This window comes from Sorex fumeus, unplaced genomic scaffold, assembly GCF_029834395.1.
Source record: "Sorex fumeus unplaced genomic scaffold, SorFum_2.1 ptg000005l, whole genome shotgun sequence".
Lineage (NCBI taxonomy): Eukaryota > Metazoa > Chordata > Mammalia > Eulipotyphla > Soricidae > Sorex > Sorex fumeus.
The window spans coordinates 4,757,812-4,779,401 of NW_026606062.1; the positions used below are offsets into that span (position 1 = coordinate 4,757,812).

The 21,590-nt window shown below is 39.9% G+C and overlaps 1 protein-coding gene across 3 annotated transcripts in view; it reads right to left on the bottom strand.

Annotated features, from left to right (window-relative positions):
- The window catches only part of SPHKAP (SPHK1 interactor, AKAP domain containing), a 174,412-nt gene that overhangs the window by 10,713 nt on the left and 142,109 nt on the right, over nt 1-21,590 (bottom strand). The window contains exons 5-10 of one of the 3 annotated variants that reach the window (XM_056121575.1): nt 20,309-20,443; nt 13,713-13,968; nt 8,986-12,673; nt 4,871-5,050; nt 2,840-2,926; nt 29-81 (exon numbers count right to left, since the gene is read on the bottom strand). In XM_056121575.1, coding sequence (XP_055977550.1) covers nt 29-81; nt 2,840-2,926; nt 4,871-5,050; nt 8,986-12,673; nt 13,713-13,968; nt 20,309-20,443 — 4,399 coding nt within the window. The remainder of the gene's footprint in view (nt 1-28; nt 82-2,839; nt 2,927-4,870; nt 5,051-8,985; nt 12,674-13,712; nt 13,969-20,308; nt 20,444-21,590) is intronic. The other 2 variants (XM_056121583.1, XM_056121591.1) reach the window with 2 other exon arrangements.

A 21,590-nucleotide genomic window follows, 5' to 3' on the forward strand; every position in this document is an offset into this window, starting at 1 on the left:
GTATTAAGATTAAGGGAAGGTCGCTTACCCTCTATGTGCTGTGACTGTCCTTTAAGAATCTCCTTGTCTTCTACTAAATCACTTTGGGAGAAAACAACAGTACATGGTTGGTAATGTTTAGGAAGAGGAAGCTAGAAATGGAAGATGAGACGATGGGTCTTGTTCTCAGAGCTTCTAAAGTTTGTTTCAGAATCATCATTTTCTTGGTTGATGGTGTTTGAAGGGGGAAGGGAGGGTGCATACCTGGCCGTGCTCAGGGACTACTCCTAGCACAGAGTTGAGAGCCATTATTTTATAGCGTGAAATAATGCTAGAGAAATGTCAATGAGGTGATGATGTAAGACTGTTTGGTGTGTAATAAATATTTTTTTGCTTAAAAAATATAAAAGGCTATGCAGCTTAGTTACAAGGTTTTAGCTGCAATTACTTGTATGTGAAATTCTCAGAGAGGTATTCTTCCTTTATCCTTAATTGTTTCTCCATCAATCCTTACATGTCTCAACATACAAGAAAACTGCAGAGATCTCATTTGGTTTGAGTATTCTTAGACTTCTGAATTTCAATTTTCACTTAAGGACCATATGTATTGATCTTGACACAGTATTTTTTCCTAGACTGTAACAACAATATCAACTTTAATTTAAGTTTAGGCAGTATTTTGTATGTGTATATGGTCATTTGATCTGTAATTAGGAAAAAATTAACAAATTGCTGAACATAAGTTATACAGAAAATTAATTCAATTTGTTGAAATATTTCTTTTTTGATCAGAAGTTTGTTGCAGGCTGAGGTGGTTTAATAATAGAAACTTAACTGAAGTAAATTTTTATTAAATTTGGTCATGTCCAGTATTTGAGGTTTTAACATAAGTAAGTCTATACTAATTTTGTATATAGTGTTCTATATAGTGGGGGAAGCACGAACCCAAGAGCATAATGTCAGTGATTAATTTGAAATCCTGTGTTGTCCTATATTTGTATCTTGCCTAGAAATTGGGGCCTTTATTAGTCTTATTTATTTGGGGAAGGGAATTGGGTCACACCCAGGTGTTCAAGGGCTCTGTGAATAAAAATATTAATTTTAATTTTATTTTATATTCAGGTGGGGTAGATTAGTAAGAAATCTTAAGAGAAACAAAAATGTCTCACAGATCTCTGTCTCTGTGCTCAGGAAAGACTCCTAGAGGTACTCAGGAGACCTTATATGGTACCAGTGATCAAATGTGGATGGGTTACATGCAAGGCAAGTGCTATAACTTTGCTCTGTCTGTGACCCCTTGTTTATTAAGAAAATTTTTCCTTACATAATGTTTTACCTGTAGTATCTAGCTATAATAATAAATAATTGTTTTTCTGGTATTGAGAGTATGGCTATTTTAAAATACTTATCTGAATAGTTATAGTAGAATGTTCAACTTTCCAAGGGTCTAGATTTCTGTTAAATCTTTTGAGAGTGACATTCAGTAAAATGATAGGTGGAAAATACAGTTTCTGTGATAAGAATCAGCAGGATGCTTAAATGGGTGGTGGTGATGGTTCCTGAAAACATGTTATCTATAAGGTGCAAGATTCGTACCATAGGGAAGGTGTAAAACATGACTAATAAATATTTCCTAAGGGAGGAAAACAAATTAGTTCCAAAATAATTTTGTGTTAGTTTTATTTTTATACTCTAGTTCTAAACACTCAAACAACTGAAATAAAACCCGAGGCACTGAGTATCTGATCTTGTGATCTGTGATTATGAACGATGTCCGTGAAAACAATGCTGTTGGCACATTTACTTACTGAAAAATACTTCTGCAGTGAGGATAGCTTATTATACACTAATGCAAAGATACTTTAGCTAGCACAGCCTGTAGGGCGTTTGCCTTGCACGCAGCCAACCAAGGTTTGATTCTTCGGTCCCTCTCAGAGAGCGCAGCAAGCTGCCAAGAGTGTCCTGCCCACATGGCAGAGCCTGGCAAGCTCCCTGTGGCATACTCAATATGCCAAAAACAGTAACAAGTCTCACAATGGAGTCATTACTGGTGCCCACTCGAGCAAATCAATGAACAATGGGAGGACAGTGCTACAGTGCTACATACTTATCAATGAAGGAAATAGGTAAAAAAAAAAAACTCTCTAGATTTAACTTCATTTTCACTTCTCCTGAACTCTAAGAAATTTTGAAATAATCAGTTAATCCTTAATGTTCAAAAGTAGAGTTCCACTTATTTTTTCAGAATCCTCACAAATTCTAAATAGAGTTCAAGCCTGATGTTTTCCTTTTCTTGCACCATTTGTTTTTAAACTTCTTTTTCTTTATCATACTTTACGGCATACATAGTGTGCTTCTTTACTTTATCTCTTACTATTATTTTTTTTGAAGATGCCCATACGTTGAGGAGCAGAATTATTGCATAGAACTCACTCATCCCCATCATGGTAAAATTTGGCTTTGGATACACTTAACCATAAAAATTCCAGGTGTGAAAGGTAAAGAGAAAGCTATTAACACCATATTCTATTGAAGGATCACCTACTTTGTCTAATATGGCATAAATGAAGTGAATGTTTGCTTTTGTGTGTCCAGCTACGTAAGTTTACACAGGTTTACAATTATATGGATGAGACTTATTCAGAATGCTTATCTCATGAGGGGGGATACTTGAATTCAGGAAGTAGGTGTGGTAAAATGTGGCTTGTCTAGGCTTTATTCTTGCTCCAATGACATGGAACGACAGCACCACAGACATGATGACACTGGTGGTTGGGCACAATCTGAATGATCAAAAATGGGTTGCCAGATGGAATTGGAGTAGTGGTCTCACAATCACTGCATCTCAACAGCTACTTACTTAATCATGGGAGAAGATGGCATGTTTTCCTGATAAATGTCCAAGTCCATAATGCCAAGACTGCTAGTGGCACTACTGTTGCCATTGCTGATAAAGTAAAAGTTTACATATTAATGCCAGTCTCCACCACCTGGCCAAATTCCTGACACTGATGTTCCACTGTTTTAGAAGGTCTTCCTTTGAGCCCAGAAGAAATTTATTTTGTTTCCAGAACTCAAAAATGTGATGTATTTCTGACCAAGTTAGAAGAAAACATAGCAAAAGACATTGTTTTTGATCAAAGCAATTGGTCATTGTTATCATCAGGACCAAACTTCTTCTCCTCTTCTCCCTCGTCATCGTTTCCCTAATATCTGTTTTGGTTTCATGCCCCATGAACCATATTTACTGGGTGACAATTAGCATAATTCTTCATTCTAAAACAGTGATTATATTTATCTACCACCAAGGGTCTCCCTGAATATATTTATTGTACTGAGATACTTCTGAGAACTCTGACTGAGGGAGATACTGGGATGCTTCATGACTTTTGACAGAAGCCAGTGGATGTATGTTTTTCCATGTGTCCTTCAGGAATCTTTCTGAGAGACATTCTACAGAATATGTACCTGGTTCACTCATTTCCTATGTAAGTACAGAATTTATAAGTTGAACGATGGCCAACATTTTATAAGTGCCAACATTTTATAGTTTCTTCATCTTAAAATCTTTAAGATGGAGCAACATCAAAAACCTTGTATATGGTGGAAAAGGAGGAATCGCTTATTACATCAATTGTAGAAGCTGCACAATCAACATGTGGTCTAATTGTTAGCCTGTAAGTGAGTTAGGTATTGAAACACTGCAGAGTTAAGCCAACTTTTAGGCTCTGTCTGTACTAGTGAAATGGAGAGTATCCAACTTCAAGAAACCCACAGATTTTCTTCATACCTTCTCTATTTCCTAAGATGTCTCTTCTTCCAATCAGTTGCTTCAGGGTGAGTACTGGTGTGATGTACAATAAGACCATATTCCCTGGGAGCAACATGACTCACCAATTGGACTCCCTCAATTTCTTGAATTTTGTGTGGGGTGATGAATGTATTTCCTGTTTAGAATCAGATGACTCAAACATTGGAGGCTGCAGGTAATTTGCCCTGATACTGATGGTAAGTACTTATCTACTTATTGTCTTTGCACTGTAATATTTAAAGCAGCTTTTGGAGTTTTAGGAAAATTTTCTTACAACATTCTTAAAGTTTCCTTAATTTAGAAAACCTGGACCCTTCAGAAATTAAAATTTTAAGAAGTCATTACAGCCAGGTACATCTGAATCCCATTTTCTAGAACATCTGTGAACTTATTGGCTCAGAGTAAAATTAGATTTGGGAAAAAATCACAAGCAGGGATTTTCTTTTCATTTCCACCTCATAGGGGATAATGTACAGTTAATGTCACCCAATTGCTTTGGTCCTTTCAAAGTCTCAAAGTCTGAAGGTACTGAAACACGGCAGAGTTGAGCCAACTTCCAGGCTCTGTCTGTACTTGTGAAATGGAGAGTATCTAAGTTCTTATGAACTGTAGCTTTTCCTGAGGACTAAACATACGGCAAAGCAGAGAAAGGGGCCGAATATCACGGCACAGTGTTAAGACACTTGCCTCATATAACCCAGCCTGGGTTGCATCTGAAATACAAATGAACCAGAAAGAAAGCATAAAACAAAACCAGGTGTAGTAGGAACTCTTAAGGAAATATTTACAGTTGTCTTCATTGAATGCACTAGCTGGGGCTTGCATGAAGGAAGGACAACTGATGGTCTACCTTGGCCGAGGCAATTTAAATCATATTTGGTTATTACAATATCCCTCAGCACAAATCATGACAGGCAAGCTTCTGACCTTACAGAGGCTTTTCTTTATGTTCTTTTTATTAGGAGGTCTTTTCAAGGAACGACTCAAAAGAGGCCTTTTTAAAAATATATATACATATTGTTACTTTTAGAATTATTTTTTGAAACTTTTTTTTCTGAAATTCAAAGGAAAAGTAGGTACCTCATGGATCGCTCACTGAGCTGCAGAAAGCTACTTGTGTCATCCGGGTTGTCCTCTTCATTGGCAAGCTGGGACCAGCTGTCAGTACTCTCCCCACTGCTGCCCAGGGTGCTGGGAAACTCGTCGGGGCCTCTGCCTTCTGTTGCGACTTCAACCTCTGGGACATCTCTGGTATCCAGGCTGTCACTGGAGATGTCAAGATATAATTACCAACAGTGGAGATAAAGATTGAAATTTGAGGGGAGACCTCATGGGTTGCTCTATTGAGCCTTGGTACTGCTTCTCCAGTTCTTTCTACTGAGTTCCTCTATCCATTTCTGAAGCAAATTGAAGCACCCTTGCCTGTATGTACAAGAATACTTGAGGTCCAAGAACATTTAAAAACTAAGAAACCCAGAGTATCCTCCCAGATATGATGACTCAGGGGTTTTGCAGGCAGACACCTAACACTGCACTTTAGCTGACCACCCCCGAGGGATTCAAATGAAAGTGGCATATGGAGCATGATGGGAGAAAAATATTCACCCTAGTCTGGTGGATTACCAATTTATTCCATCTATTGATGCCTCTGGACATGTTGGATATCTCAATCACCTTTTATTCCTCCCCTTTCCTCTGAAATGTTTGATATACAGCCATTATATTTTTCTGGGCTACCCTTTCTTCATATCAAGAACCTCTTCAAAGTACGTACCACCTTGTCTGACAAATCCTTGACTTCTTTCAGCCCTGGTCTCTTTAGGATTTGTACCTCCTCTTTGGAACCTGGTTCCCTATATTTCCTCTAGGTTACAAGAGAGTCCTCTGACGGATTGACTGACTTCCTTCACAGACTGTCCCTGAAGCCACTGACCTTACTGAGAAGACCTACACATTTTTCAGGATACCCTCATTGCTCTTGAGCTTCAATCAGTTGACATGTCCTTTCAATTTCATCACTCAAGTCTCTAAGCTCATTAAATTATCTTAATTTAGGTCTTGGCTAAATTGCTACAGCTTTAGATTTCGGAGAAACACCACACATTCCTCATACATTTAGATATAGAATCCTAGTGAGAGTAAATAACTCATAAGGTTAGAGCAGAATTGGTAATTACTATTTGATCTCAGGTTTAGAGATATGGGGCAGTTCCATTGCTCTTTGTCTAGCTTATAATTCACTGGTCTCCTTCATAGAAACCCTATGTATTCACACTCATTCAAAGCCTACTTCACATTGTTTCCAGATTCATATTATCAAGGTACTTCATTAGCACATTTTGTTTAAAAGTCTTCATAAATCCAAAGCAAACTCAGTACTTTGTGGTCCACCCAACATTACCTATGTATAGCCAAGTCATTATTCTCAAACATACCAGGGGCTTCCTGCTTAGCTTTGGACTCACTATTTCCTCTGGTTCAATCTTAAAAATAAGAGCTTTGAGCACTGCTGTTCGTACTCTAAATTCTACAGATTCCAGTTCTACCACCTGTACCTGTTTATCTTGCAAAAGTTAACAAAGCTTTCTAGGGAAAATGTCAATATTCTTTCCACAAGGTGTTTAGAACAAATAAATTAGAAAAATAAGTCAATTTAATGGATGAAACCCAATGACTTGGATACAAGTATCCAAAGAAGACAAACTACAATGTTATCCATAAATGACTTAGCTCATTAACCCTCACTCATTAAAATATAAGAAGACCCTTTCCTCATCTTTATCTCTTACCATTCCTCAATGTTCAGCAACAATGCTAGCTAACTCCCTAAGTCCATCTTTTCCTCTTGAGTTGTCAAAGCAGTTTAGCCATTGTCTTTTTCTTTTTGTTACTGCTTAGTGATTCCTACATTTCTTTCTAATGTATGTAGTTGTCTATGCATAAATCATATATCTTTAAGAATTTTTGTGTATTGTGGCAGAGATATGGTCACGTGATCATATTTTAAAATAAATATTTTGATATTAGAAGCATCGAGTTTAATAGTGAGACCTGCACTCACAATTTTGATAGTGCTACCTGAATGGCAAAATAGGAAGATTTTTCACGTTACACTACTTGCAAGCTAAAAGATTACTGAATAACCCCTATATTGACATATAGTGTTTCTAAGAAATTCTGCTGCTAACACAGAGTGAATCATTTACAGTTGTAGGCTTGGCTTTTCATTGGTTTTTCTGGCATAGACACACACACACACACACACACACACACACTGAAATTTTGTTGAGTGCTGAATGGGATGATCTCTTTAGAAAAAGTGTTGGAATCATTCTAGGTGAGGTCTGATGTTGAATAATAGATTCTCAACTTTGCTAGTTGAGGACGTCTCCCAAGTTGTGTATTTGTAGCATTGTGCAGTGAACAGGGCTTTAACATCATGGGTTCTGACCTAAACAGGCAAGACTCAGCAACTCAAAACTGCAGCAAAAGCTTTGAGGGAATTATCTGCAAACTTCTGGCATTTGTTTAATGCTTAGAGCCCTCTGATCTCTGAGTCCTCCAATGAAGATTTTTCTTAGGCTCACCTTCTTTGTACTGTTATCAAAAAGAAATCCACCAATCAGCTAATATTATCTTGAAAAACAAGAACAAGACTAATTTAAATTATTTAAGTTATTTATTTAAATTATTTAAGTTCTTTATTATATACCTTAGTTCTTTACTAAGGGATAGGTCAGGTGCCTAGACAGAGGTTGTGGCCTAAAATACAACAGATATTTCTCTTTGGGTAAGACTTGTATTATGAGTCATGGAATTGTTATTCTTTGATCAATAATGTAAATCTAAGAAGTAGGAAAAGAAGGAAGAAAAGTTTGGGAAAAAGAAATATTAAAATACTATTTGGTATGTTGATTTTCTAATGTAGGTTTTCATAAATTATGAAGATGCATTCAGGCTGTAGACTAAAAATATCTTTATGGCATGACCCGTTCTCACCTCTGCACAGAATTAAGAGTGCCAAAGTCATCTCTCCTACTCTTAAGTGTAATGGGTAGGCATCCTTTCACTGGGAGTTGAGTTCTATATATAGTTACTTAGTGAGTTGGACATATCACAAGCCTAATAGCAACTCTGAGCTTAGACAATGTGATATCAATGTGACTAATATCCCTCTGGCAAATCCTGGAATTCTCTTGTTTAATTCAGTTCTCTACACTATTATAACAGGATTTTCTTGGAGAAAAAGTTTCTTCTGTAATCTAAACTATCTCCCCAGTCCAGGAATGACCATATCCTTGAACCTCAAAGCAAACATGTACTGAGCCCCTTTAATGGGGTGAGTACTGAGTTAATAACTATATATATATATGTATTTCTGTGTTTAAATCTAAAATATTCAAGATACTTAGGAAACAATTATGAATCTAGGAAACTTTCATAGCATGTCATGACTTAATGTTAATGGAACTCATAGTCTACCATAACTTCTTTTTTTAGTGAAGCCAAGACAGTTTTTGTAGATTCCCCCCTCCCTTTGGGGGAGGTTGGGCACGTCCAGGGATACTCAAGGATTACTCCTGGCTCTGCATTCAGGGTTCATTCCTGGCAGTGCTTGGGGAATTACATGAGATGCTGGGGATGGAACCTGGGTCAGCCACTCAGCAGCACACAGAGCAAGCACCCTACCAGCTGTATTATTGCTCCAACCCAAAAAACAGTTATAAAAAATGAAATAAATTTACTTAGAAAGGCATAAGGGGAGAGAAAAAGAGGGATACATATTCAAAGGAGAACTCGAGTTTGAAAAGTTGCTGAGAACAACTCTGTATTCTCTACAACGGAAAACATATTCAATGCTGGTCCTTATGTTTCAGAAGCAGAACTAGTTCTTGAGTGTTTAAGCCTGATGCTTGCTGTGGCCAAGAGCCCCTGTATTACTAAACCAGGGTCTGCCTTATGCCAGGTATTTTAATTCGTAAACTATCTCCCCAGTCCTGAGAAGTGCAATTATACTTCCTCTGTTAAATCAATCCATTTAGTTTAGAATTGAAAATCTGACTTCCAATTTTCAGTGACTAGTGCCACAGGGAGATGATGTTTTTATTGTTCCAGGAACTGCATTTTTGCCTAAGCCCCTGGCATTCAGAATAAACACTCAAAACGCAAAGACGGTTCTTGAGTCACTCACTCACCTGGCGGCTGGCCAGGCAGCGCCTAGCTGTTCATTGGATTGTTCAGCTTTCTCCGGTGGGCTGTCTTTGGGCGGTAGGAGGGGTTCGGGCTCTCCAACACACTCTTCCTTCTGGTGGGGTTCAATCTGGATCAGGGGCACTTCCATGGAACAAAGTGATCGCCGGGGCTGACCCCGGGGGACCGCCTGGTGGCAGGATACAGGTTCCTTTCTGGAATCCTTGGGGTCGGCAGGGCCCGGGACATTGCCGGTAGAGGTCAGGGGAGGATGGGGGCTTCCAGTAAGAGAGTCTTTCCTCGGGGGATCCCGGGTCTCCTGCACAAGAAGCGTTGGCCCTCTGCGCACTAAGGCCGAAGGCAATCTAGGAGCCCCTGATGCCCCCTGCCCAGGGGAGCCTGGATCAGCGTCCGCAGCTCCCTCTGCCTCATCCACGATAATCTTGTTCTTGCGCATGAGAGCCTCGATGGAGTTGGCCCACGTCTCGTGGATGAGCATAGTGGTGATCTGGTCCGCGCCTCCTCTCCGGTACAGGCACGAGTCCGAGGAAGAGCCGCTGACGGGTTGCACGCAAAGGAAATCCTGCTGGCCGTTGGGCGCAAAGCCGTCCAGGGAATTGGCTTTGATGGGCGCGTTGGCCGTCAGCCTGGGGTCCAGGGTCCGGCTGTCGGGCACCGATGACTGCCTGTAACCCAGCGGCGATCGCAGAGTGGGGGCCAGCAGGCTGGCCGTCCAGTCGCGGCTGGTCCTGCGGGAGGAGGCGTTGGCGTCCTTAGCATCGCGGTCCAGGTCTCGCAGCATGTAGCGGTAAAACTCCTCCGTGATGCTCTCGGTGCTTGACTGCTTGGACGCGCAGCCGGGTCGCACGCTTAGGTGCTCAGTGCGGCGGCAGGCCTGCTGCACGGCAGCCTGCACGATGCTGCTGGCATTCTTGCCCGCATAATAGTCCAGCAGCAGCTCGAAGCCCCGGCCCTCGCTCTCCATCTGGTTCACCATGAAGCGTGAGAACTCCTCACTGATGCTCTCACAGCTCGATTGCTTGGACATGGAGCTGGCCCTGCTCACGGGCTGACTGAGGGTGCTCATGAAGCCCGGGCTGCCGAGGGGCGTCCGCACCCGCGGGTCCTCCTCGGGGATGCTCTCGCAGCTGGACGCCTTGAGACGGCTCCAGCGGTCCCCACTGAGCAAGCGCGGGCGAGGGTGGCCCTGGCCTGGCCAGACCCCCTCCACCGGGGAGAACTCTGGGAGAGTCATGATCTTGGCTGCCACTTCGCTGGCAAAGATATTCACGGAGTCCGGGACGTCCTCGAGGTTCACGGACTCGTCCACCACCCGGTTCATCAGCTTCTCTTTGAGCTCCGGGTGCTCATCCGTCTTCCTCTTAATCTCGCTCAGGCGTGGGGGCTTGTGCTTCCTCACCGTGGCCCCACCGCCTGCCTGGCTTTCCTTCTTCCTCTTCAGCGACCGGCAGGAGACACTGGAACTCCCCAGACTCTCGTTCCGTCTTCTCCAGGCGCAAAACCAGGGTTGCTTGCCGTTGGAGTTGTCCAGGCAGATGGCTGCAATCTCGGTTGCCATAGAGACGATGGTCTCTGCTAACTCTTCTGCAAAGTCGGCAATGCAGTAGAGGTCCGTGTGCTTCGTCGCCAGGGCGACCGGGGCAGGAAGGCGCAAGTCACTCCCTAACAGAGGCAAGTTGACTTGAATGTCGTGATGGAGCGGGGAACCACAGTTGCGCTTTTCTTGAGCTGCTTGACTGACACCGCCTTTGACCATAGGTGTGGGTGACCCCTCGCCCTCTGCCGGGGCTCCGACTTCATTCCCATGGGGATTGGGCGGCAGAGGATGGGTTCTTGAATCCCTCCTTCCCATGCCTTTCAGATATGGTTCCTGGTGGGCTGTCTTAGCAGTCGAAGAATCTGACGCTCTGTTACTACCTGACAAATCTGGTTGCAATTTGGGGTTCTTAAAGTGGCCTGGCTTCACTTGACCCCTAGTGTCTTGTCTGGGATGCATGTCATCCACGGGACCATCGAGAGCAAGATCAGGGCTCTGCAGAATGCTAACTGGATGGGCACTAGAGTATTCCATGACGTTTGCCCCTACCCGACTAGCACCTTGAGAAATGGGCTGGCAACTTGGTTCTGTTTCTTTCCAACCGATGATCTCCTTGCAAAGAACAGTGGGGCAGGTACCACTCTGCATGATGTTGCTCATCTTCTTGAACGTGAAGCATACCACATTGAAGAGGAGTTGGTTTGTCACTTCCTGGAGGGTGTCTAGAGCCTCAGATGAATCCTTGGCCTCCGTCATCCTACTTTTCTGGTGAACTTCCTCAATGGAGTGCTTCAGGATAACATTGGACAGGCTCTGTGCCAGTTCCCTACCAAAGTCACTATCTGAGTGCAGGGGCTGAGGCTTTGAAGGGGTCTCGGTAATTCTCTTGGCCACTGATTCCATGAGGTCCCCGATGTTGCTATATGCCTGAGGCTTTGTTAAAACCCGAGTGGCCTCCTTGAACAAGGCCTCTGCAATGGCCTCTGCATTCCCCAGCTCTGTGCTCTGTTCTGTAGCCAGACTACACAGTGAGGGGATCACTGCAGATGGCGGAGCAGCAAGGTGGTCAGTGGAGGCCATGGGACACTGACCCTCTCCTGTCTCCCCCAGGCCACAAACGGCGACAGCACTCGCCACCTGGGTCATTCCACACAAAGCAGATGGAAATGAGTATTCGCTGACAGAAGGTTCCTGGAACACGTGTGAAGGCTGAGTCGGCAGCAGTTCAACATCACTCTGTGGGTCGTCTATAACCAGGGATTCTTGCTCCATTTTGAGTCTTTCAGTGGCCTGTGGGCTGGAGATGGTTCCGATCACAGTGGCGGCACAAGCTAATGCTACTTCAAGAGCACTCTGAGGGGGTCGGCTGGGGTTGTCTCCAGAAAGGACACCTGTCGTCTCCATAGAGACTTCCATTTCGGACCACGAGGAGCTTCCCACCTCAGGGGCAGTGTCGCTGCCATCTGGACTCTGAACAATGACGATTTTGGGCAGTTCATTCCAAGAGCGAGGGATCATGATGTCTTTTGTAGAACAGCTGCTGGGTAGCAGGGCATTTCCTACACTCAGGGCAGATTCCTGGAGTCCTGTGGGTTGAGACTGTGATAATCTAATAAATGCGTCTTGCAGTACAGATTCCGCTAAATTTGTAGCATACTCGCCAGTTGTGGCTTTTCCATCTTGTTCAGGAAGAAGAACTTGGTTTCCCTCTTCACAGGTTCCAGGGCCTGAGCTGTTTCCACACACAGACACAGACCCCCATGCAGAAGGTTCATCTTTCTTAACCATTCTGGAGAAAGAAGCATCCCCTGGAGTAGATTGTGTCTGCGATTTTTTCACTGGACCTATTAAATTTTCAGAAAAATGAGACTTTGTGAGAAGTTTCTCCTTCTCTGCACTTTCCTCTTTTCCCTCTGTTGACCTGGCTGAGAGATCCAACCTCTGCAGGCCTCTCTCTCCTGGTCTTTTGTCCAAAGATCCTTCTTTTATAATCATGGGTTTGTGATATTTTCTCATGTATTTGTCTTCCAAAGCATAAGGCAACTTTTCCTTGCTGTAGTCCCATTCCTCTTGGGGAGGTTCCTTCCGCTTTTTACTTTCCAAAGCATTGGTAGAGATGTTTATGTTTTCATAACCTAGGGTAGAGAAAGGAAGGACTTGTGTTACTTTGGGGGTAGTAGAGTCACACAATTCTAAACTCATGTGACTTTCTTTGCCAGGTCTCTCTTAAAATTTTGAGTTTGAATGTGTCTTCAAGGGAAATGAAATCAGAATAGACTTTTGAGTTTCATTATGGAATGGCACTGAACACAAAAACTCCTACCATAGGAGCCAAATGCAAACCCTGCGTGGGGAGAAGGGATTTGGGGGCTGAGGGCCAGTCACCAGTCATCATCTGAAAGTAACTCAAACGTTTCTTTGAGTTTACCAGTGGGTACAGAAGTGGGGGGGGGATCTTTGCAAAAACCTTTCTAGTGCTTATTGCAATAATGCTCTACAAATTTGCAAAGAACTTACCCTATGGACGATGACAATCATGCTTGTGGATACACACCTGACTCAGTCACCATTTGTCACTGAGCTCTATTACTGAGTCCATCAAAAGAGTAGGTGAAGAGGGTAATTTACTATCTGTGTGGTTTTCCTTCTATCCTCACAAGGACCATTATTAGCTACAATAACTATATAGTGAAATACAAGAAATGATATAGTCCAATTATAATTTAAAGTAATAGAGAAGGAAACAGACTCAGAATGATTAGGTAGCCACTGCTCTGAAAGCTGAATTAGGATTTAGGCAAATTTAAGTTCTTGCGTGGATTCCTTGGGGGTCTTAAAGAAGGTAATTCTCTTCCTCCAGTTGATCTCCATTGCTTGGCAGGCAGGGAGATTTCCATTTTAAAGCACATATACACATTTACATTTCCTTTAGTGTCCCTGAGGCATCTTTAGGGAATCTGGAGCCATCTAACCATGGAATATGTTAAGTGCATTAGTCATCATCTTCCTGAGTATTTTCTTAGCTTTTTAAAAAGCTCCTTAAACTCAGCAAGTAGAAACTGTAAAATGTCTGCCAAATTGACATTGCCTGAAACTTTTCTGAAACCTCATCCAGGTATTTTTATAAAGTGACTAATTCCAGGGTACACACTCATTTTGTTGGGAGGTTCTCACCATTCCTGTATTCTTCCACCTCGCTTTCCCCCTCCAAGTACTCAGAGGCAGTGAGAAAGTCTTCCTCGATTGAAGACAAGGAACAGTTTGTGTCGTCCTCCACTTTCAAGACTTTGGTTTCCAGGTGGAGCTGTCGCTCCTGTACCAGTTCCAAACCGATCAAAAATTTGTTGATTTCGAAGATGATGCAATTGGTACTGTTTGCTCTGTTCCCTCTTGCACACTGGACCAAGCAGATATCTGGCAGCCAAGGACACTAATGGAGAGAGAATAAAGAGATGAAGAAAACATTTACTGAGAGAGAGAGAGAGAGAGAGAGAGAGAGAGAGAGAGAGAGAGAGAAACGCTTGCTTCTCCCACTAAGTGGAAACCTTCCAACTATTTGGAATATCTTCTGAGATGATGCTGAACTACTTGAAAAAAGTTTCAAGAGATGATTTGGAACACAGGATGGCTCAAAGAGAGTTCATCTCAAGGGGAAATAGATGAGTTTTATCTCAGGTTTTTGTTATTTCTGGTCCATGTAAAAATTGCACATAGAAAAGTTAAACAGGCAAAGACTTCACCAAGACTATTAAAACAAGGAAACAGCATCGAGCAAAAGGCCAGAGGGTTTTTAATAACTGGATGTAGATCATCTGTATTTGTTCATCAGCTTTTCCTAAAGAAAAAGTAGCACTGTAGCACTGTTCTCCCATTGTTTATCGATTTGCTCAAGCGGGCACCAGTAACGTCTCCATTGTGAGGCTTGTTGTTACTGTTTTTGATATATCAAATATGCCATGGGGAGCTTTCCAGGCTCTGCCATGTGGGCAGGATGCTCTTTGTAGCTTACTGGGATCTCCAAGAGGGGCAGAGGAATCGAACCCAGGTCAGCCTCGTGCAAGACAAATGCCCTACCCACTGTGTTATCACTCCAGGAAAAGTAAACTTTCTTTTATATACAGAATAGGAGGTAATTTTGTAAGCAGGAGCAAAACAGCCATTAATGTTCGCACTCTTCCAAAGATAGGTACTATATTATTCTTCACCATTACATTTCAAAGAGATGGTTCACCCTTTATAATTTTTCTCCACTTTTCTTAAGAAATAATCAATATGCATCATTATATGAATTTAAGATATACTGGACAATGGTCACCTCAACAAGGCTAGTTACTATCTATCATCCCATGCAGATATAATACAAAGGACAGAGACCAAAAGAGAAAAATAAATTCTCCTTGTGGTAAAACCCCCCAGAATCTATTCTAACCAGTTTTTACATATATCATGAGGCAGCATTTCTTATTATCGTCTTACTGAAGATTATGGTCCTAGCTCTTCTAAATTATTTTCTAACTGGCAGTTTGTAACGTTTCACCACTTTCTTTCATTTTCTCTGATATACCTCTCTGAAATACCCCTCTTTTCCTCAGTCTACCACCTCTGTAACCATGGATATGATCTCTTTTTATGAGTTTGGTTTTACTTTTGATTCCACATATAAATAACATTCAACAATATTTCTTTCTGTAACAAATAGTAAAATATCTTGATTTATTGGGCTGGAGCGATAGCACAGCAGGTAGGGCATTTGCCTTGCATGCAGCCCACCTGGCCGACCGGAGTTCGATTTCTCTACCCCTCTGGGAGAGCCTGGGAAGTTACTGAGAGTATCTCGTCCACACGGCAAAGCCTGGCAAGCTACCCATGATGTATTCGATATGTAAAACACAGTATCAATAAGTCTCACAATGAAAATGTTACTGGGCCTGCTCGAGCAAATTAATGAACAATGGGAGGACAGTGCTACAGTGCTATTATATATTATTTATTTATTGATTTATAAATAAATGTCCATACATAGGTCACAAGTAATTCCTTCTCCCTTCATCTATTGATTTTTGCCACTTTGGATGTTCATTCCTGGGTTGTGAGACTGGAAAGGATATTTTCAAAAAGATTTACATCTTAATGGGACACAGAAGAAATTTGCAATGATAAATTTTCTAAAATAAATGTGCTAAGGCAAAAATAGGTCAAGGTTTGTATCAGAAAGAAATCTGGATAAATATTCCTCAATCTGAAAACTATGTTAAGGTTATTTGGGACACTCTTCTTGATTAAACTGAATAGTTTTTCAGATCAATATCTTATCCTGCTTTGGTAATGTCAGTAAAATCTCTGCCAGTAATTGACAAATGTGTTGCAAGTGATTCTTCCACTATAGTTAGATTATATTGCTCACCTGAAAAGGAGGTCTAAAAGATATGAAAATATCAGTAGAAATAAACTATCTCTAAAAGACTTGCATGTGGAGGGTCGTGGGGGTCAATGATAATGAGATTCACATCATTGAATAGTATACAGTAAGATGATTAGATTGTGTTCCTTTCTAGGGTCAAGAAGAAAATCCCAGACTCTACTATACATTTTGTCATATTGTTGCTGCTTCCGATAGCAATAAATGGGAACCTAGGGAGATTGTTTGAATTCACCAACATGTTTTGTACATGTAGGATTTTATTTTTATGAGAAGACTTTTTTATTTATAGTAATTTTTAAGAGAAAATTCTTTGAATGGTACAGATAAATCTCAAAGTAGAGCTTGAAACGTTTGGGAAAATATTCTAAGTTGAAATGTTCATAAAATGGGTTATTTAAAACCGTATGCTTATTCATGGTTGGAGTTAGTGTACTCTAATACTATTTAACTTGCCTTCTGAGATTTCTTTGAGTGTGAATAATTGTGAGTGCTAGGCTTATAATGTGTGAATGCAAAGAAGTATGAATGAAAACATTCATCCTGTATTCTATAATATATATTCTTTTAGGCTATTCCAATTAGAATAATTCTAAGAAAGATGATTGTAATTGGAAAATTCATTCTCTAAGAGATTCAGGAAACCTATTAAGACTTAGAACGAGAATGATTCTATATGCTTAGGTCTGTTTTTACAGGCAAGTAACCTTTAATAACTGTTTTTCAAAGTGTGGGTAACAGACTAGCAATCTCAATGTCACATTAGAACTTGTTACAAATGTTGAAGATCAAGGGGCTGGAGCCATATAAAGCAGGTAGGGCGTTTGCCTTTGCACGTGATCGACCAGGGTTTGATTCCCAGCATCCCATATGGTTCCTTTAGTACCACCAGGAGTAATTCCTGAGTGCAAAGCCAGGAATAACCCCTGTGTATCACCGGGTGTGACCCCAAAAAGAAAAAAAGTGTTGAATTTCAAGCCCCAACAACAGGGAATAGATAAGAATCTCCATTTAAAATAGATATTTTGATAAATTTTATATGCATTGACATTTGATAATACTAATATAGATAACTTTATAAAATTTTTGAAGGTCTGTTATCTCCCAAATGATGAGAAATGACTGCTTTAAGGGACCAGTGGCTGAATTAAATTCCTTGCTACTGAATTTAGACATAACATTCTAATCTGAAATTTATCAGATTTTTTTGAATACCTGTTAAATGCAAGATAGTTGGGTATGAATGGCCAAAGATTATCAGGTAATTGTCCTGGAGGATTGGGATAGAATAATTATTAATAGAGCATACATGAATAAAAATGATTATAAAGTTAAGCCATGAGAGATTGTCATGCTTTAGGTCAAAACATTTGCATATGACTCATTTCTTTTAATTTCATTCTGATTTAATTCACATACATGTATATATACATATATAGTAGTAGAAATCAAATAAGAGTAAACAAATCAATATTAATAAATACGCGATATATCAAGGCAGGTTCAAGAGGGTTTTTATCATGTATTCAGCATTACACAGCCATGGTATTTGTAAAAAAGAAAATACATTTTCTTAATCTTTTTGGAAGTAAGCAAACCCCAACAACACTGTCTATAAAGTAATAGTATATGTTATATGATTTTAGATTTTTATGGTAATCTACAAGGTACTTTTTTGTGGTAGGCACATCCATCAGTGCTCAGGGCTTAGTCCCATGTCTGTGTTCAGAGATCATTCCTGGTTAGACTTGAGGGAATCATATACAGAGCCAAGGATTAAACCTGAATCAGCCAAATGAAAGCAAGTACATACCCTGCCATTCTGTCCATGGCCCCTGATAATGTACTTTTCATATATCTTATTATATTCAATGCCTTCAAGTGTTTCCCTCAGCCTGGTAGAGCTCTTTCTCTCTGAGAGATGAGAAACCAGAAGTACAGAAAGGTTGGCTGTTCCTTTAAACTCCACAGAGAGTGCTCACTCAAGAGTATGTTTCATTATTGTGCAAAATAATCATCTCAAAAAAAAAGTTCCTCTCTAGGATAATATTTTAGTTCAATTATATTCTCTACTTACTATTTTACATGACCACAGGCCTCATAATTAATGGATTACTGAGACTCTTTAGAATTGTTCTAAGATTCGACAAAGAAGGCTTGAAGAAAGAAACAATAAATTTCAGCTATATCGTCACTTGCTCACTGTACCTGAAGTCATTCCTCATTTGAAGTCCAATACATAGATGGTTGTGCATGTTTAAAAACATTTACAGGAGATGACTTCTGAATTAATTATAAGACTACCTGTATCAGACTGTCAGTATTAGAATTAACTTCTGAATTAAATATCAGACTGTCAACAAGTCATTTTATGAAAGTAAAAAATTTGATTCACCATCATATCATCAGCACCTAGGTGAGTGCTCATATTTAAATAGGTGAATAATAAATAATTGTTGGATCAATTGATACATGAATAAAGGAGGGCATTATACATTTTTTATTCTTTAAAATGCATTGTTTAATTGTAAAATAATAAAGTAATAAAAAATTTCTGTGTAGTCCTCGATTGAGGTAAGAAGACAAAGATACAAGTTAACAATGGGAAAACTGCTCACTCTCAGACAATAAGACTCTTCAGAAAGGAGAAGGGGTATTTTTATTTATTTTTTTTATTTTATTGTCTGCATGGGTTGGCACGATAGCACAGTGGTAGGGCGTTCACCTTACAAGCAGCCAACATGGCCGACCTGAGTTCGATTCCTCTGCCCCTCTCAGAGAGCCCGGCAAGCTACCGAGGGTATCTCACCCGCACGGCAGGGCCTGGCAAGCTCCCCGTGACATATTCGATATGCCAAACACAGTAACAACAAAGTCTCCAATGGAGATGTTACTGGGCCCGCTCGAGCAAATCGACGATCAACGGGAGGGCCTTTACCTTTTTACCTTTTACCCTTTTATTTTATTATTTTTTTTAAAAAAAATTTTATTACTGAAACACCATGAGGTACAGTTTTAGACTTACAAATTTTTGTACTTGGGTTTCAGTTATACAATGATCAAGTACCCATCCCTCCACCAGCGCCCATCCTCCACCACCATGGGTCCCAGCATCCCTCCCACCCCCCATCCCCCCCATCCCACCCTGCCTCTGTGGCAGGGCATTCCCCCTTGTTCTCTCTCTCTTCTTTTGGGTCCTGTGTTTTGCAAGAGAGGCATTTTTGATGGAGGATCTTAATGACTCTCTGGGCAAGTTTACTCTGCTCTCAATGAGCATTTGTCTTGCCCAATATAATTTTGCAATTCAGGTTTGAATTTTGATTTTGGTCACCAGGACTGCACATAGGATGAAGAGGGCATCTGGAGCTACTTTTGAGTTTTCATTTCAGGTAATTACTTTTCCCACTAAGGAAACATGTTATCAGAAATATCAGGAGAAATTTTGATTTAGTTTTGATTAGTAAAGTGTAATCATGTGTATGTCGATTTTTATGAAAACTTGTTGGTCAGTTTCTGTTTTGTCAGTGTGAGGTACTAGAGAATAAAAGATTTTTTAAATTTCTGGAAGAACTAAAACCCGAGGGAAAACAAGTTGGAGGAAAACAAATGCCCATGTTTAATTTTGTGGCTTATATTATCTCCCTCTTAACCTTTTAATCTGAGAAAATCTTCTATACATGGTAACTTCACAGATTTTTTATATATTCTATGCATAAAGCTATTAAAATTGTTTATTTTTATTCAAAGTGTTATGGTGATTTATCTAGACAATGGACTTCAATGTATTGAATCATGCAATAAGGTAATTTTAATTCCTGCTTCCTTTTTTGAAAATTCTTTTTGTTTTTTCTGGAAATGTTATCCTTTGGTACCACAAAATTACCTTTCTATTCTTGGGAATACTACTGCTTATTAGAGTAGCTGATTTGGAATATACTAAGAGATAAGTTATAGCCCCCAAAGAAGAAAGCAGAAGATTCTGTGTCCACATATATAAAATACAGTTTTGATCTATTTTTGTGAACTAGAAGGAAATTCCTATCTTGACTATCTAGTAAATTTATGTAAAATAAAATAACTAATCAAGGCATAAAGTGTGTTTGCTCTACTTTATGTTCATTTAGCTCCATGAACTTGAGATGTCAATAAACATAAGACATCCATGGAAGGATGTTTATCAGATTCTGTGTGGCAAAATTTAAGACAAAACCAATGAAAAAAATTTTTAAGTACAAAGTCAGCTTTGACTCTTACGTTATACAAGTATACGTATAGAACCCAGTTGGAGTTTATACTGATGTGTACTGAAAATTGACCATGGATGACTTGTACTAATGCTTGCATTTCTTACCTGTGAAACTTCAAAATCAGCCTGGAGATTTCCAGAGGTTAACCCACTTAAGAGGACAATTTCATTTTCTTTTGGCTGTTGAACATTCATGGAGTTAATAAGTTTTGGAAGTTCTGGTGAAACATTGACCAATTTCTGTAAAGCAAGAATCCTTATTCTTTAATGATCTTGACCCACTTCCAAAATTCTATCCCCAAATAATTTTATTTTCAAAGCAACATAACCATATAACTACTTACACTATGTTACTTAATTTAAGAGTATTACTAGAAGACTTGACAATGGAAATAATCAGCATAAACATAAATGACATAAACTTAATTAGCTTAAATATAACTATTCAAATGGAAAAGTCATTATACCTGGAGATTTAGACAATAGTCTCTAGTTCTGGATTTTACAAAGTAACTAACAGTGACAATCATACGATAGATATAAAGTAGTTTAGGGCCATTTTATCCCAAGACCTTAAATAATAGATCTGATTAATAATCATGTATTCTAACAGTAGAATACTATTTATCTCTAAAAAAGAATAAAACTACACGATTTTTTGGCACATGGATGGGACTAGAAGATATCCTACAGAGTGAAATCAGTCAGAAGGGAAGGGACAGATAGGGAATTATCTCTCTTGTATTTAGGACTTAAAGGTACAGAGTAAGATAGCAACAAAAGGCCAAAGGAACACAATGGGAGAACTGATCCATGCAACTGGGTTTGTGGGGTGAGGGGCAAGAAGAGAGAGGTGTTGGATAAAGGAGGTGGAAAATCTTGTGATGGATGTGGTGTGGAATAATGTACATGGGGAATAATCACTAACTGTATTCCAAATCACAGAACATCAGTCAATATTTTTAAGTCATCTATTCTATTATTGTCAAACAGTAGTAGCAGCAATAAAATGCTAACATTGAATTTTTATATTATATCAGGCACAGTACCAAAGGTTGTGTTATGTTACTACATCTCACAATACTTAATTCCCATAAGACCCTATATGGTTTGGTTACTACTATGGTTCTTTTTATTTTTTTTTTCACTTATAAGTAGCCTAGAACCAGAAATGATCAGTGCCTTGCCCGAGCTAAATTAATGCCAAAGTTTCTGCTCTTATAAACAGCAAAAGAGATCTTAAATCAATCAATCATGTACATTCTTCACACCCACAGTTCGTAAGATGTCAAATTGCTTTGGTTTGTGCTATTTACTCTGTGAAGGATTCTGCATCATAATTCTTTCCAATGAAATAATAATTACAAGTTGTTGTTTAGATAAATGA